This window comes from Daucus carota, chromosome 2, assembly GCF_001625215.2.
Source record: "Daucus carota subsp. sativus chromosome 2, DH1 v3.0, whole genome shotgun sequence".
In the NCBI taxonomy this organism is placed as follows: domain Eukaryota; kingdom Viridiplantae; phylum Streptophyta; class Magnoliopsida; order Apiales; family Apiaceae; genus Daucus; species Daucus carota.
Genome location: NC_030382.2, coordinates 43,137,649 through 43,156,020, shown reverse-complemented (window position 1 = coordinate 43,156,020; position 18,372 = coordinate 43,137,649). Strand labels below are relative to the sequence as shown.

Here is an 18,372-nt window from a genome sequence, read left to right as displayed (position 1 = left end):
GTTATGATTTTTAAATCGGTTTTTCTATGGTGTGCCCATGGGCACACATTAAGCACCAAAATTTATGAAATTGGAGGGTTTCTATTGGCTTACCTTCTTTAATAATGGTGGACCCCCCTGCAGTTACAACAACCACACCAATCAAAACCCTCCATTTTTATTAATGTTAGTACTTAGCATGTGCCCATGGGCACACACTAGCCAAACCATTTTTAAATTTGAAATGTTTGGAGGCAACTTTACAGATTGTAGAGATTCCGACACGAGATCCTTTGTTTAATTTATCTGTTTAGATATAAGATATGCATGCAGTGTTTATCAATGTTCAGAATTGGAACTAGAATTTGGATCTTCACTTGTCGGCATGTTGATTTTTAAAATCGGGATGATTTGCAGAGAAATTTTACCTTTTTTTTTTTTTCCCATTTTATGACTATTATCAAAATTTTCTTCTATCTTCGACAAGAAAATTTATTTGACTATTTCTTCTCATCTCTATTTTGATGAAAATCTCGAAATATAGTAGTGCATGTCTATGTTCCATTTTCATTACCGTAAAAATCATGCGCTGCCGTTAGCGGCTGCAGGATCGTGCGCACTCGAACGGTAACAGCTGCGGGTTCTTACGTAAAAAATCAGATTCTTTTTTTTTTTTTTATTAGTGAAGTGGATATTTAAAATATGATTATTTTGGATGGCAGTTGTGATTCAAAATGAAATTTGAAGTATGTAAAATTTATAAACTGGTTTAGCAAAAAAAGACATTACAAATTCAGTAGCCAAAAAAGAATTGAACTAGTCAAATTACCAACAGGGCCGCGTGAAAGCTTTATAAGTGGGCCGAGAAGAGCCACCCTGAAAGGATAATGTTGTTTGACTGCCAAAAACACCAACACGTACGCGCAATATTCTGGCGGCCAACGTTTCCTTATTTTTCAAGTTGTTTCTAAAGAGATGAAGTAATATCTATTTATGTTCTGAAAATAAATATTATTTATTATGAAATGACAAATTTAAATTATATTCATATTATATATATATATATATATATGTAAACTTTTAATAAAAACAAATTCTAATTTCAACAATTTCTTATTTGTCAAATGACACCAATATTTAGTCAATATTATGTTCGAGTTATGTTAGTTGTGATAATTAATTCTAGTTTATATATCATTTTGTTTCATAATAACAGGTAAGAAATGTATCTGAAAGTTTGGAACTAATTTTTTTGTTTGTAGGAAAAATAATAATAATATTACTTTGTCGGTTTTGAATTTTAGATGATAAATAAAAGCTAAAGCAAGAAGATACACTTGTCAGTGTAGAATTTTCTTTAAGTATCTGAGTTACATAATTTTACTTCATTTTCACTTACTACCTCCGTTTCAAATTAGATGTCCACTTTAAAAAAATCACACAGTTTAAGAAAAGTGGATGTACACAAATTAATTGCATTAAATGATCAAAATATGTGGAGTGAGATTGATCTAGGAAATATAAATAAGAGATATGTGGTGTAGAATTGACTTTGGAAATATGATTTTGCATTGAAAGTTGAAGTGGACAAGTAATTTGAAACAAAAAAATTTCTTCAAAGTGGACATGTAAATTGAAACGGAGGGAGTATTAAATTTCCTACGCCGTCAGCTCGTAGGAAATGTCCGTTAGCGACAGAAAAAAGCATTACATAAAACGTGTATGTATTGTGCGAGTGTGTACGTATAAATTGGGTGTACCGGCTAGTACTAGTATATATTACTCGTACTAGTTACCTGCGAGATTAACGGTATCGAGATTGGTGACTAACCAGACATCAATTTAAACCACCAGCGAGAGAGAAAAAGAGAGAGAGGGAGAGAGGGAGAGGTGGGTTCACGTTGTTGTTATTTGGGGTTTTTCTATTCCTATATATAATTCTCTCCTCGTGTACATCAGATCGGAAACAACAGCGGCAGCTGTAGGAGCTTACTGTAAGAAACCCCTCTTTTCTTTTCATCTTGCTTCATCTCTGCTGCCTGTTCCTTCATTTCTGCTCTCCAAGATTCAATCTTCTTTATGTTACACCTTTTCTTGCTCTTGTTTTCATCTGGGTTTTTTTTTAATACTAATTTTCTTCTTGTTGTGGTTGATTTTCTTGTTTTTTGCTTCGAAGTTTTAATTTTTATATGATTGTGCTGAGGAAAAATTGAGTTTTTTTTTTTTGTTATTATGATTTATGAACAAGGGGTGATTGTGTATCTGTGAGTTGGGGTTTGAGCATGCGTATTCAGTTGGGAATTTGCTTAACCCATCAACCTCATTTTATTATTGTGTGGCATATAATTTAGACATGTGTGTTTACATCTTGAGAATGACAGCAAACTTACAATTGAGATTCTGTTTTTTTATGCCATTAGATGCTGTTCACATTATATATGATCTACTCTTACTCATTATACATTCAAACGGGAGGCTGTGATTCCAACTCATCTGGCTCCGAGCTTTTTTCCAACAAACTGTTTTTGGGATATTAGTTTGATAATCAATTCGGGTCGATCTGAGTTCTGTACCAGCTCAATACAAACTTAGCTTATTTTGGCAAGCTCAGTGGTGTGTTTGAATAGTATTACTTATCTTAGTGGGCAGGTCCAAAATTAAACTTGAATTTTTTAGCAGTAGATCGAAAGGCTTGCAAAACTCGGTTTTATCAACACTTGAGTCCGCCTCTGGCACAATAAGTAAAAACTTGACTAGTTTTAAACTTTGAATTAAGCTCTGTCCTCAAACTCAATCTTATGCTCTGTATGAAACATGACTCTGGCACCTTCGTATGGATAAAATTTTAGACAGTGATTCAGTTACGGCCTATGGGTTTTCATCAACCTGTATATATAATACTCACACAAACGCCAAGTGATGTACTTGTCTTTATGTACAAATTTAATATAATCAACCTATTTCCTGGAGACATCAATGGTTATGGACTTTTAAGTCTTTTTTGCATGCTCTTTTTAGAAAAAGATAAGCTTGATAACATATTTCTGACTAAAGAATTGTATCACCTTTATTTTTCTTAGGCAGGGTGATGGGGAAGGACATTACAGGTATCCGTATCGATAAAAAACCTCATGGTCACACCGTCAAGTCAAATGGTATCTCACATGATACAGCTCCCCAAGTTACAAGTGAAAGTGGTGAAACTGAGAGCACTGTGGTAGAGAATCATACTGCTGAAGATTTGCTTGATGAAGGTCAGGAGAAGCAAGATTTATTAGGTATCAAAAGCATAAACAGTGAGGTTGGTACTCCTGAGGAGAAATCCCAGAAACCTGAAATCCAGAAGTCAAGTGAAAAGACTTCCACCTCACCAATCAGACCTGTCTCAGGTTCTTTAGCTGCTGACAATTTCCCATCAGATTCCAAGGTTTCTCATTCTTCTAGTGATAAGACTGAGAAACAAGCCTCAATTTCAACTGCTGATTCTGATGCCAATTTTTCACCAAGCATAAAAGATTTTCACTCCCCCAAGGATCCAGAACATTTAGAGGTTTGCCTTAAACTCTTCTAATATTTCTCTGAGTTTTTGAAAGTAAACTCCTCTTTGATTTCACTGGCCACGTTTAATAATTTATTGTTTTTTCTGTTGTTAACTCTAAATGGAAACGAAAAAGAAAGGAAACGGAGACTATGTGAATGCTTATGCATAATTGTGAAGCACAAATATCTAGTCATATATGCAATAGTAAATTCAACTAGAAACTGGATTGTATCGTAGTAGAATGATGTCTACCATAATAGATGTGGTAAATGAACATCATTGAGTAGTAAAAAGATTTATAAGGAAATCTTGACACTGAGTTCATATTACTGTCTGGATTTATGGATGCTGACCGTGGGATTATTAATGTTTTATTAGTTGCCTTCTCGTTCAAGTGCAAAGAAGCCACAACAACCCTATCATAGAAAATTTCACGATGATGAGGATAATTGGTCGCTGGCTTCCTCGTATCCTTTTCAATTGACATATTTCTCCATTATATTCATTTCTCTCTTAAATTTCATAATTATTTTTTATATATCTTTGTTTTGATATCCTTAGCGAAGCTTAGTGCTGCAGCCTCTGTTCGGACAGTCAGATCGGTGACCGTCCCTGTAGCACCCACATTCTCATCTGCTGAACGTGCCGCAAAACGTCAAGAGGTAACTTCAATATTTTTTCGTTTTGTAAATTCTGTTTCATTTGTGTCCCCTGCTCTTTTGGTTTAGTTTGCAGGGCATATTTTTCTCCTCATTCCTGATTCACTCTTTTCTTTTTAGTTCTACAAAAAGTTGGAGGAAAAACACAAAGCTCTGGAAGCAGAAAAGAAGGAATATGAAGCAAGAATGAAGGTACATTTTTACCATCTGAAAGATTAGACATGGTATAGTAATGGAATCATGATATATATTAGCAACCCAATCTTAACTTGTTTCTTCATTCAATACGGTAAAAATAGGAGGAGCAAGCAGCAGCTATCAAGCAGCTCCGACAGAACATGGTTGTTAAAGCAAAACCAGTTCCTAGCTTTTATCGTGAAGGTCCTCCCCCAAAGGTTGAGCCAAAGAAGGTACTTCTTTTACGCAATTCTTTTTGTTTGAGTTTGGTGCTTTCTTAAATAAATTAAACTGCTGGTCGCTTCTTAAAAGAAAAAATTAACATATACAAAGCATATGCCCTGTTACACACACACACACACACACACACACACAGAGAGATATACATACACGCGGTGCATACATATAATGTATTCAACTGCAATATAGATCTCTCGCTTGGTGTTTCTTGTGCACCTAAAGATGGAATAGGAGGGGTATTTTTTATGTCTTCCCTGGATACTTATTTAAACTGTAGATGATTGTTTTCTGCAGTTGAGTCGAATTAACCTCACTAAGGACTATCATCTTGTCTTATGTGTAGTTACTATGAGATAGTAGTGATGAGTTGGTATGAGAATTGTGTGTGTTTAGTAATCAACTCTCCCAAAAGCTTAAGGTACTAGAAGGCGGTGCTAATTGGATTTTAAACTACATTCAACAGTGTGTTGTACAAGTAAAGGCTGAAAGTAAACTCTTACAAATGATGAATATACATTGTGTAACCTTTAAAAGATTATGCAGTTTTCTCTCCCTATATGTATATGTTTGAATTTATACATGCTTGCAATTGATAACAAGTGATAAATGCTTGTGTTGCTTATATAGAGAGTAACAGGTGGCAGGGACGTTCACCTGACACTGTGCCTCAGCACCCTATAGAGGAAATATATTTGTATTCTCTATTATGATACATTTATATATTATAGGGCCGTTTGGGTTAGTTTAAAAAGAAGTTACGTATTGCTTATAAGTGCGAGAAGTAAATTTTAATTTTTTGTTTGGATAGATTTATTTTAATTTACAACTTATTAGGTATAAAACTTGTATAATATAATAATAAAATATTTCAAATTATCTTTTAAAGTGATAATATATGTATAAAATCAAACTTCAAAAATCAAAATAAGTCAATTTTTTTTTAGAATTTTCAACTTCTCGGATTTCAACTTATCAAGTCAGAAAGTAACTTATGAGTTATATACAAACGGTACAAATAAGTTAATTCTCACTTGCTAGAAAACCCAGCCAAACATGCACACTATAATTCCGAAGAAAGACCAGTTCATTAAATGTGAAAGCTCTATATTGTTTATTATTCATCGAATAAGCTTGTGATACATCCGAATATTTTCGCAGATGAATGGGCATTGCATAGCCCCTTTCTATACTTTAGCAATTAAGTCATCCCAGCTTATTCCGTTTTTCATGTCATACCTACACATTTATCATTTATCTCATACAGAATTTCACTAAGTAGTTCGTTTGATTCCAGTTGCCAGTGACGCGTCCTAAATCACCAAACTTAACCCGTCCTAAATCACCAAACTTAACCCGGAGAAGAAGTTGTGGGGATGCTGTCAAGTCATCAGTCGAAAAGGGATCATGTCCCCGTGGAAATCGACGCAGCCTTGGCACTGTCAGAGAAGGTACTAATACTGCCAACAACATTAGAAACAAGAATCCTAGGCGGAATGATAATGGCAATTGCAAACCCAAGGATCTGTTTAAACCGGGAACTGAGAAACAGAAAGCATCTCCGAGGAAAATAACTGAAGAGAGGACTGCAGACATATCTGTCGAGTCATGAACTTGTCGCTGTTCTCTTGATTTGAAGAGGAAAAAAGTTGTCAACTCTAAAAATGGTTCTTGTCCTGTTATTGCAATATCCTTCGGAAGTGTAAATTTTATGCAGACTTGTAGTGATAATACATACTATATATAAATTATAAGATATCATACTCTTTTTAAGACAGTTATTGTGGTATCACCTTATAAGAGGTAAAAAAAGCTAACCAAACACCCCCTATACATTTTACAAGGACCTGAAAGTGAACCAGAACTTTGTTACTGCATCTGAAGGCCACTAGTTACATATAGACACAATATCATACTTTTTTAGCTTGAAGGAATAAGAAATATTAGAGCAATGGCAATCATTTAAGTTCTGTATATGACAAAAATTTAAACCCTGCATTTTAATGAAATGAAAACTTGTTTATTTGTTTGAATTAGTTTCCATATGTTCAAGCAAGGCTTCCGGCTTCCAGATATGAGGAGATTCTTCACTTCAAACAAGTTCTTTTGGCTTGGTATCAACTTAATTCATCGCGATTCTCCACTTCATCAAACACTATGCAAATTTTCGCAACTCACTTCACCCCTCAACGGCCAGAACTTCTCGCATCGTGCACCAAAATTTGCTTCATCTCCGTCAACAGCAGACCCTGGAGAACACCTCATGAAAATCTGCTGTAACACCCCCTGTAGACTTCCTGGCAGTTGCTGATACTGGTAGTGGTCTGACATGGATGCAACGCAAACCATGCACTGAATGCTAGACTCTAATTTATTTCTTGAATGAATTGTGATTGGTTGCTAAACTCTACGAAGCAGTCGACGGGATAAACTTTTTGATAGATTCGTCTGAATACTAGAGGAACAGACAGTAAGGTTCCAAGAACAATTGCACACTGCAACCTTCAGATAATAGTTGGTAAGGTCGACTATATTTTGCTGATTCGATTATTACAATCAAATTTCAAGTGACATATATCTTCTCCAAGCACATACTCGTTCTTACACATCCTTTGATAATGTAAAACACCCAACTCAATTTGGCTCCGTGTTAAGAAAAGATAATTAACAGAAACAAGTTACTGTTAATCTGTCGGTAGAGGTTAAGAGTCACCTCTGCACTGGTATTCTGAAATATAGCCTGCAAAAGAAATGGTACTGCCCCGGGACCCATTAATTTTTCCATTGCAAATGCAAGGCTTAGCTTCACTGCCAGAGGCAGTCCTGGAACAGAACCTACAATTATACTTACAGAAGTCGCAAAGTAATCCAAAAGCTTCAGTGCATCAACAGAAGACCAACTTGTAAACTCTTGGCCAAATGCTTTTTTCCACCACATATATAACTGTCAACTTAAAAAATGTAACCACGGAAAAGACCAAACTGATAACAAAGCCAATAACTGTAGCCACATCCCATACAAACAATCAAAACCTCTTAGAAGGTTTCTCACTGTATGTGCTGAAGCCATAATCTCTTGTCGCCTAGACAAATTATCCACTTTAACACCCTCATCCCGTGAGGCATTTAGAGCATTAGCAATTCCTTTAACTCCATTGATTTCTTCTACTCTCTCGAGGTTGTAGGCACTAAGAATCTTTGCAAGCTTATTAGGGTTGATACAGAATCCTGGTTTTATAACCTCATCTGAAGGCTTATTATCAATAGCTGTAAGAAAAGGCGGACAAAGAATGAACCCTACTAAGGCCTATGACCTTAGTTCCTGTAAATATTCTATATATATGCAGCACAATAAACGGTTATTATGATTGTAATTTGTAAGAAAGAACACCAAACATTATTATGTTTTAATAGTTATTAAAGTTACTGCATTTGGACAGATGCCTTTTTATCATTTTTCCTTTGGAAAAAGAAGATGACCTTCCATCATCGCAATAACATAGAAGTATAAAGCACTGGTGGGATCATCAGTTTCGAAAAACAATATTCTTCACCATTCAAAGAGGAAAATGCTCCCAAGTAACTATAAAAAACTAGCATATCAAAAAGCATTATTAGCTAGTAATTAAAAGAACTATATCGATATAAGAAAACATGCTAAACTATATTACTTCTATATGCCGAAACATGGCTATGATTTTGTTACAGTATATTTGAAGTACTATACTTTGCCAGCAAAAAAACTAACATATTCTATATGCCCAGAGGCCAGAAGGCCAGAACATATCTATGATTTTGTTACAATGCTATTCAATGGCCAATTTTCCAACAAACAACTTACAGAGGGATCACAGGATTTCTCACACACATAAAGAACCAAAAAATTTCCACTAAAATTAGCGAAGGAGTCAGGCATGCTTGAAGAGTTTCATGTTAAGCCAATGAAAATAAACCGCAACAATAATAATCGGAAGGGTCAACGGCACCAAGAAGCAATAATATCTGCCATAATAAGAAGCAGAGGTTAAAATTCGGAAGAGAGAAAGAGAAGCAGAAGATGATGATATTATTTGGAATATTATAGAACATACGATATATGAAAAGTGCAAGGATTTAGGGAACTGAGCTGCCATCCTTATTAAGTAAAACGAAGAAAGCTGAAGACTGTAACAAAACAAAATCGCAAGCTATAAACACCAATCAAATACTTGCCAGTATAGTCCATTAGTCCTATACTTTTTGAAAAGCGTTATAACACTCTTCTACTGAGAATTTTCTTACTACTAGCGAATGAGGATCACAAAGCAACATTTAACCTGCTTCACTTTCCTTTTTTATCAGCATATTTTATTTGTCTTCATGGTTTATCAGAAACGTAATCACATTCTGATTCTACTAATGCAAAAATAAATGATTAGCATTATTCAGTAACAGCATGTTTATTTCTGTTAGAGTAGTAGCCAAGAAAGACCATTATGCAGAATGGTAGGAGAGTAGCAGACAATCATTTTGTAACCAACTTTGTTCTCTTCTTTCCCTTATCTTCTCTCTGTGGATTATCTCTTGAATGTTACTAGATTCAACCTCCATTCTAATATTAAAATCAGGTAGAATCATAGCTTTACTAAAATCTTAGAAGAGGTATCATAATTACAGAACTCAAGACAAGATGCAACAACATAATTAAAGAATGGGTCAAGCTTAGATGCAACAGAATCAGAAAATGTTGAACTGGAGGAATATATCACCTGTCATTTTGAATGGCTGCTGCAAATTGATTTTGAGATGGTGGAATCAAGTTAGATAAAATTGCAGCATAAAAGAAGGCCAAGAAAGTCAAGGAGCCAACAGAAAGAATGATCACCCCGTGTACAACAGGAGAGATTTCCATTCCAGGCAAACGAATCACCAAAGTGGACAATTCCTAAACCGAACCCGACCCAAATACAAAGCCTAATCCCCAAATATCCTTTGATAGATGCTCTAAAAAGCCCAAATTGATTTACCGGATTGTTGCTCCACTTCAAAATAATACTCTATGTCCCTCTAGTTTTTTTACAATTTTTTTTGGAGGTTCCATTCTTTTTTGGGATCTTTTTAAAAATACCCATCTGTAAAATTATTTTTTTAAAAATACTACCATCTTTTTCATTGTTTTTAAAAATACCTTTTCATAAATTTTTTTTTTCAAAAATACGATTTGCAACCTTTGCAACCTCATTTGCAACCTTGGGCGGCGCAGCCGTAAAAGTTGCAAATGAGGTTGCAAAAGTTGCAAATAAAAATGGAAATGAGGTTGCAAAAGTTGCAAATGAGGTTGCAAAAGTTGCAAATAAAAATGGAAAGTTGCAACAGTTGCAACTGCAATTGCAACTAGTTCAACTGAAAACTGTAAGTTGCAAAAGTTGCAAATGAGGTTGCAAAAGTTGCAACTGAGGTTGCAAATGAAGTTGCAAAAGTTGCAACTGCAGTTGCAAAAGTTGCAACTGCAGTTGCAACTTTTGCAACGAGGTTGCAAAAGTTGCAACTGAGGTTGCAACTGCAGTTGCAAAAGTTGCAACTGCAGTTGCAAAAGTTGCAACTGCAGTTGCAACTTTTGCAACTTCATTTGCAACCTCAGTTGCAACTAAATGCAACTGAAAACTGTAAGTAACAACAGATGTATGGTGTGCCCCTGGCGGGGCCGTTAGATTACAATAGAATCAACTGAATGCAACCATATGCAACTGAATACAACCATATGCAACCATATATGCAATTACAAATCCTGATTTCAAGTTCCAGTTTTCGAATGTCGTTTTCGACCTCATTTTCGGAATCGATATATATATATATATATATATATATATCGATTCCGAAAATGAGGTCGAAAACGACATTCGAAAACTGGAACTTGAAATCAGGAATTTGGTTGCATATGAAGTTGCAAAAGAGGTTGCAACACGGCTGGCGCCGCCTGGAGTTGCAGATGAGGTTGCAAAAGTTGCAAACAATATTTTTGAAAAAAAGATTTTATGAAAAGGTATTTTTAAAAAGAATTCTGGAAGGTAGTATTTTTGTAAATAATTAAAGAAAAGGTAGGTAGTTTTGTAGATTTCCCTTCTTTTTTTTACATTATAAAACTTTACAAAAATAATTAATGGATCCCATCACTTTCCCACTTTTTCTTCTTTTTCACACTACTTTTATTCCACTGTCTCTTTTTTATATATTAAAAAACAATGGGTCCCACTACTTCACCCACTATTTTTTCACAACTCAATGTAAAGAATTGAGGGGGACGGAGAGAGTAATATTTAAATAAAGTATATTTTTCAGTGTTATAAAAAGCGCATTAAGTGGCCGCCTAAGCGGAATCAGCCCTAAAGCACTTCGATTTTGTACTAAGCGAGAGATTAAGCGTTTTTGAAAATTAAGCGGACAATTAAGCGGTTAAAATGATGTTGACTTGCTAATTTTTTAAAAAATTTATTTTGAAATATTAAAATTTAAATAATATAACTATAATTATATTATAAAATAAAAAAGTTTATTATAATTAAATCCCGCATAACATAAAATAATAATTCCATAATATTAGTGTTCAATCACCGAAATCCTAACAAATAAAAATAATAATTACATACAAAACAAAGATGTAGTTGAACATTGCTATGATTGGCATTAAACTCACTGTCATTGTCCTGCAACAAATTGAATTTGTTGCAAGACAAAACAACACTTGGATATATCACAAATATGCAGGACAAATTATTAATATCACATTACTAGAAATGCAGGATAAAAATAGTGTAAATTATAAAGATAGTTTTGAATTATAACTAAAACAAGAAATGCAGGAGAAGAATATTAATAATACATTACTAGAAATGCAGGAAAAGAATAGTGTAAATTATTAATATTACATTACTAGAAATGCGGGACAAAGAATATTTAATAATGTTCATTAGTTGCCAGATTATTTTAACGGCAGATCTTGTAATCTTTAAAGATTTTAAAGTTTTTGGTCTTCATTAAGCCCAACTCTATTTATATATACTATTTTGAAATTCTTTTTGTTATGAATAAAAATTAACATTTATGTTTATTTTTTATACAAAAATAATAAAAGGTTAATTTGAAAAATTTATTTTAATTTAAAATACGTGTGAAAAGTCAAAAAAAATCGACTATTATTTCACAAGGAGAAATTGCCTCTTAACTCAAGCATAATTTTAAATGATAAAACGCTTTAAGTAACTATTCAGCTTGATACATTTTTTAGAATTCTGATCTCGATCTCGTATCACTTTGAGACCAAAATAAAAAAATATATCAATATTTTAAATTTTAATTTGGGAACAGACATTTCACTTTTTACTTGCACACATAAGTATATAACATTTGACTCTATTAAGAAAAAAGAAAGAAAAAGGATTTGATTATTTCGCTATCCAGTCAATAATGGCCCGATCTTAGCAATCTTCTTCCTGAAATTTTGCAATCTTCTCCCCAATATTTTGAGACTTTGAATATTATTTGAATTTTTTCTTAATTATTGAAAATATAGCGGTAAAGTTTATATCAACAGATTTAGAGCATCTCCAACGGCGTTGGTTATAATCGTTGGCTAAATTAGACCTATAAGACATTATGTAAAATTTGTTGAACTTGTAAGACATTTTGCTTCTATGGTATTGGCTATATTGGTTGGCTATAATTTAAAAATAGTATGTTATTAATATTTTAAATTGTTAAAATAGAATATATCAGTTCAATATGGTAATAAATGATGTACAATCTTCCTACAGATTTTCTTACAGACCTGTAGAGGTTCGACAAATTTAGCCATCCACAGGAGGTTGGCTAAATTTATAGACAACAGCTGAGTATGGTTGGAGTTGAGTTTTTGGAGCTGTTAAGTATGTCAACTCACCTTTTAGCCAAGGGTTTTAGATGGTTGGAGATGCTCTTACCCTTTTGTTATTGTACGGTAAAATCACGGTAACGCGCGCCTCATTTACGTGATTTGAGCTAAAACAATTTAAACAACACTCAAAGTTCTCGCAGATTAGCTTAAAGATCTCCAAGTACAATCACATTAAAAACGCAATCAATCTTTGCACAACGAGAGTAACTAACTAATCTTTATATATGTCAAGTGTTTCAATGATTTGATTTTCAAATATTATTTAATTCCTTTCCATGATTCCCTCTCATTCTCTTTCTCTCCCATATAAAATCTCTCTCGTACGCTCAATTCTACTCGCAAAACCAAAACAATGGAACTCATTTCAAGAATCTCCCTCTGCTTCCTCGTTCTGAGTTTCCTCACTTGTTCTATCCATGCAAATCCTTCCGGCTTCAGTCTCAACTTAATCCACCGCGACTCTCCCCTCTCTCCGTACTACAATTCCTCAAACACTTACTACCAAAATCTCCGCAACTCAATCTGTCGCTCAATGTCCAGAACTCGTCGCGTCTTTGCACCAAAACTCGCTACATCTAAATCAAAAATTCAATCCTCATTAACCGCAGACCCCGGAGAATACCTCATGAAAATCTCCGTCGGTACGCCCCCTGTAAACTTCCTAGCGATTGCGGATACCGGTAGCGACGTGACGTGGATACAATGCAAGCCATGCACCGAATGTTACGAACAAAAAGCTCCTCTGTTCGACCCCAAAAAATCCTCCACTTACAAAAAACAACACTGTAATTCAATAAATTGTCACGCTTCGGGGCTTTCTTGCGATGACAAACAATTTTGTACTTATAGCTACACATACGGAGATGGATCGTTTAGCGCGGGCGATATGTCCTCCGATTCATTCACATTCGAATCCACCTGGGGAAAGCCGGTCGTTCTCCCCAAAATAACCTTTGGTTGCGGACACAGCAGTGGGGGCAATTTCGACAACGTGACTGACGGCATTGTAGGCCTCGGCAATAGTGACCTGTCGATTATTAATCAGCTCAGTTATACTATTAATGGTAAATTTGCGTATTGTATGGTGCCTGTAAAAGTACTAAATGCCTCGAGCAAAATCAAATTCGGAAGCGACGCGGTCGTGTCAGGCTATGGCGCACAGAAGACTCCGTTCTTCGCCAAAAATGCTGACACATTTTACCATCTCGACCTCAAAGGCGTCAGCGTTGGCGAAACCAGGTTCAAATTCGAGACAAAAGCACACGGAAACCGTGTGAATAGCAGTGATGGGAATATTATTATTGATTCAGGGACAACATTGACGTTTTTACCCAGTGAAGTTTACAGCAAGGTTGAAACAGAATTCAAGAGAAAGACATCTTTGAAGCCAGTCCAGGGAGACCTGGAATTTAGCCTCTGCTATAAGAACGAGAAGGGGTTCGAGAAAAAGGTGCCGAAAATAACGTTTCATTTTTCGGGAGCTGATTGGGAGTTGAGTGCGGTGAATAGTATGTTGGAGATTGAAGAAGGTAAGATTTGCTTCACCATTGGAGATGCAGAGCAGATAGGTATCCAGCCGATATTTGGGAATATGGCGCAGATGAATTATGCGGTTGGGTATGATCTGAAGGAGAAGAGCCTGTCGTTTAAGAGAACTGATTGCATCAAACAGTAGAGATTTGTAAAGGTGGTTTGTTGATATTATTGTTATGAAAACACGTTGTTAAGTTGATACCAGACGAAGCCTGTTTGGCTGAAATTGATACGAATTAAAAATTTAGTTTAAAAAATTAAAAGTGTTTTGTGCAACTTAAAAAAGTGACGAAAAATGTTGTAACAAGTTTAAATTAATTTTAAATAAGGAAAAGGATTACTGAATTTGAAGTTATTAAATTTTAAATAATTTATTAATTTATTAATTTAGTTTGAATAACAAAAATTTCGAGTATCGATCAACTAAATAACTATAATTAGCTAAAAACAAGTGGTTATCCTAGGTCGTCCTCGAATACTCGACTATACAGTAAATCATATTTGTCCGAAAGAGAAAAACAGGAGCTGGGTGACTTGATTGCGAGTTGCAGAGATGTTTCAAGGAACAGAGACGGGTCTTGGTTATATATATTGGAAAGCGGACAAACAGGTTAACTCATAGCAGCTGGTAGCTAGAATTCTTGAGAGCTTCACAGCTTTATTATTTTATCGTCTCCTTCATCATCATTGGTGGAGACTATCTTGTAAAAATGTTAAAAAAACTAAACACCTATAAAATTTGCTTTATCATTATAATATTAATAATATTAATATAATATAATATCCTGCTATGCAGGATAGAAAATCAACTTAAAATTTACTCTTCAAACTTGTACTAATAACATAAAAATTATGATAAATTTATTATATATATTTAATTCAATGTATAAAAATTTATAGTCTTTTGGATTGGTCAGAGTGCTGGTTGGTTATGTTATTTATAAAAATTCACGGCTCTCTTGCTTGCATCATAATAATCTCTATAAACTCCATGTATGATTTAGACTAGACCCACATTTGTACAATAATATCATAATTTTGCTTAAAATTGGAAGAGAAAATTAAGGTAGTAATTTTCACACGTTATACATAGGTTATTTGTGGAATTCACCTTTAACATCAGAATTTATGCATAAAAAATAAAGAAAAATGACATTTTGTCAGAGACATCCCAAACTATTCGATATTTTTAAATTCAATATATAATTATATGTTTTTCTTTTGTAAATAAAATATGCATGTAGTACATGGGTATTATAGTTATATCAAAACTATGAATTATGTTGAAATATACAATTAATTTAGAATTATGTGAATAGGCATATTCCCATTTATAAACATTTAACTATAATCATCATTGCCAATATAAAAGGATAATACTTTATAAAAAAGTACTTGCCAATTGTTTTTGTAAGTGTAAATCATTTTAGTAGTTTTTTGCTAAATATGAAGCAGACCAATTCCAAACAACCTTTCCAAATGCAAATAAGAATTGTTTCACGTCTTATTCTTTGCCCTCAAATATTTTGCATGCTTCCCCTACAAAATGGCCTTCATTCTGAACAACTTATAACATTCATCATCACATTTCTCTACTTCTCGTCTAACTTATTCTAGCTAAGCTAATTGCACCCTCAAATAATGCAGCTATTTCCAAGTCTTCTTCTGTACTTGATCCTCACTTCAATCAGCTTGCTTGCTTCTCCCATACAATCACATTCTTCCGGCTTCACCACCAACCTGATTCATCGCGATTCTCCCCTTTCCCCATACTATAATCCATCGAAGTCCTATTATGAAATCCTCCGCAACTCGATTCACCGATCCATGACCAGATCATCACACATTTTTTCATCTCATCCACCGACCATACAATCTCCTCTGACAGCAGTCCCGGGAGAATACCTCATGAAAATCTCCGTGGGAACGCCTCCTCGGGACTTCCTAGCTGTGGCTGACACCGGCAGTGACCTCACATGGATACAGTGCAAGCCATGCCATGTATGTTACCATCAAAACATTCCTTTATTCGAAACCAAAAAATCTTCCACTTACAAAAAGCAGCATTGCCGATCAAAAGCCTGTCAAGCCTGGCAGCCAGATACTTCTTGTGATCACAAAAACTTCTGCAGATATACCGCGCAATATGGAGATGGATCAGTGAGTAGAGGTGATTTTTCCTTCGAGTCATTCACATTCGAATCACCTTCGGGCAAACGTTTCGTGTTCCCCAATGTTACTTTTGGTTGCGGACACTATAGCACTGGGAACTTCGACGAATCATTTGATGGCATTGTTGGTCTTGGGAATAGTTATGTGTCAATTGTTAATCAGTTGAGTGATACTACGAAAGGCAGATTTTCGCATTGTATGGTGCCTCTAAAATTCAATGTGTCCAGCAAAATCAGCTTCGGAAGTAAGGCGGTCGTATCCGGACCAGGAGTCCAGTCGACTCCGATTTTCACAAAAAATCCCCCCATTTTCTACAATCTTAACCTCGAGCGTGTGACCATTGGAGGTAAAAATCTTGAATTCGAGACGAAAAATTACACAAACAAGGCCAGTGACGGAAATGGTAACATAATTATCGATTCAGGCACCACAATAACATTTTTACCGGATAAATTCTACCAGAAGATTGAAGATGCAGTGAAGAGAATTATACCTGCGAAGCCAGTTAAAGGAGAGCAGGGTTTAAGGCTCTGCTACAAGAATGAGAAGGGTTTTAAAGAAAAGGTGCCAACCATGACATTTCATTTTACAGGAGCAGATTGGGAGTTAGGTGGGGTGAACATGATGTTAGATATGAAAGATGGTGTGCTCTGTCTTGCTATGTTACCAGGTGATTTCGCAATTTTTGGGAATGTGCAGCAGATGAATTATCTGGTAGGATACGATCTGGATGCCAAGACCTTGTCCTTCAAGAGAACTGATTGCAGACATGCATGAAGTTGGTTTAATTACTTATGTGTAGCATTTATCATGTTCTCATCAACCAGAATTTGATATGAACAATAAATATTCCCTCTGCTCCTTTGTGAGCATCTCTAGCAATGTCTCAATAGATTACCCAAATATATAATATAGAATTTAAATTCTAAAAATATAGGACCCTCTATTGATTGACAACTCCAACAACAATCCCCGTTTGCGATCCTATTATTACTATAATATTAAATTCAAATTCTTTTAACAAAAAGATAATAAGAAAAATGTGGGAAAGAGTGTTCAAAAAATGAGAGTTGAATATTTAAGTGTTAGGGATTACCTATTTATGAGGAATGAAAAGTGGATCCCAAAGTTTACGGAATGATTAGATAATCTGGAGCGAATTTTTTTCATATTCCTCAGCATTTCAGTTTAGGACATCATTTTTTTTTTTTTGAACAACAGCACATCATATAGTTAACCTTTGCAGGGGAATTAGATAACCTATCATATCACCAAACATGGAGTACCAATAAAGATGTTAATTAATATTGTCCATATAATATGAGATGGGATTAAGACTTTTATAAAGTAAGTTTAATCTTTTAAAATTAAACAAATGTAAAATAGATTACACTAATATTTTTTAATAATTACCGCAATTTTCATTATGCATGAAGCCTGTGTAAAAAAACATGTTTAATCAAGCTTCCTCTCTTTTCTCATTACCACCAAATAAAGTTCATTTTCCATCACAGACATTATTGCAGACCTAAATTAATTCAGCAAAAGAAATTTTCTTCATATATAAAACATATCAAGTTAGTGCACAGTTTTGTTCAATCCTTTAAAAACGGATAAAATGGCTTCTCATCATAAAATTGTGACTGTATTTCTAATAATGTTGGTGGCGTTTTCATTTGTGGTATCCATCGAAGCTGCAGAGGAAAGCAAAGAAACATTTGGATCTCTAAATCCTTTTAAGAAAGCGCCCGGGAAGAATTTTATGCCAGGACCCCAAAAGGAGGAGATAAACACCGAGGCTGTAGGTCATATGAATCCTTTTAAGAAAGATGCACGTAAGGAACAGGAAAGCCCAGCTGAATAGATATGATCATGAAGAATGCTCGTGCATGTTATGCAAATTAGGCATTGTTCTGCATTGTTATGGTAATTAAGATTTATGTCTTATTTGCGAATGTAAAACATTAAAGTAATCACTATGTGACTTGTACAATAAAATGGAAGTATTGATATTATTTTTACATTCATATATTTTTACATTTGCCTTTAATTGTGTTTTGACAGTGTTCCGATGTGTGTGCTTTAAATATAGCAATGTCACATGACACATGATTGTATGTTCCGATGTAATGGATAAGAATAATTATAATTGTATGTGTTTTAAT

At 34.6% G+C, this 18,372-nt stretch overlaps 3 protein-coding genes and 1 long non-coding RNA gene across 5 annotated transcripts; 3 read left to right on the top strand and 1 right to left on the bottom strand.

Annotated features, from left to right (window-relative positions):
- The first annotated feature begins 1,687 nt into the window (after window positions 1-1,687).
- Window positions 1,688-6,370, top strand: LOC108209788 (protein WVD2-like 1). Of its 2 annotated transcripts, none has more exons than XM_017380891.2 (7): window positions 1,688-1,973; window positions 3,060-3,529; window positions 3,899-3,987; window positions 4,092-4,182; window positions 4,300-4,371; window positions 4,479-4,589; window positions 5,891-6,370. In XM_017380891.2, exons 2-7 carry the CDS (start codon window positions 3,068-3,070, stop codon window positions 6,203-6,205), a joined length of 1,140 nt encoding a protein of 379 aa, XP_017236380.1. In that variant the 5' UTR covers window positions 1,688-1,973; window positions 3,060-3,067; the 3' UTR covers window positions 6,206-6,370. The 2 variants fall into 2 exon arrangements, with proteins under 2 accessions (XP_017236380.1, XP_017236381.1); XM_017380892.2 differs by having other exon boundaries at window positions 1,763-1,973; window positions 3,064-3,529.
- A 1,868-nt stretch (window positions 6,371-8,238) lies between these two features.
- On the bottom strand, window positions 8,239-9,604 carry LOC108209789 (uncharacterized). Its single transcript, XR_001804708.2, has 2 exons — window positions 9,342-9,604; window positions 8,239-8,595 (listed from the first exon to the last, which is right to left on the bottom strand). It is a non-coding gene; the product is annotated as an uncharacterized LOC108209789 (long non-coding RNA).
- Window positions 9,605-13,034: 3,430 nt separating this feature from the next.
- LOC108208402 (aspartic proteinase CDR1) lies at window positions 13,035-14,177 on the top strand. The gene has a single exon (XM_017378935.2). It carries the CDS (start codon window positions 13,035-13,037, stop codon window positions 14,175-14,177), a length of 1,143 nt encoding a protein of 380 aa, XP_017234424.2.
- Window positions 14,178-15,600: 1,423 nt separating this feature from the next.
- Window positions 15,601-17,101, top strand: LOC108208435 (aspartic proteinase CDR1). The gene has a single exon (XM_017378966.2). The coding sequence runs from the start codon at window positions 15,677-15,679 to the stop codon at window positions 16,982-16,984; it is 1,308 nt and encodes a 435-aa protein (XP_017234455.1). The 5' UTR covers window positions 15,601-15,676; the 3' UTR covers window positions 16,985-17,101.
- The last annotated feature ends 1,271 nt before the right edge of the window (window positions 17,102-18,372 follow it).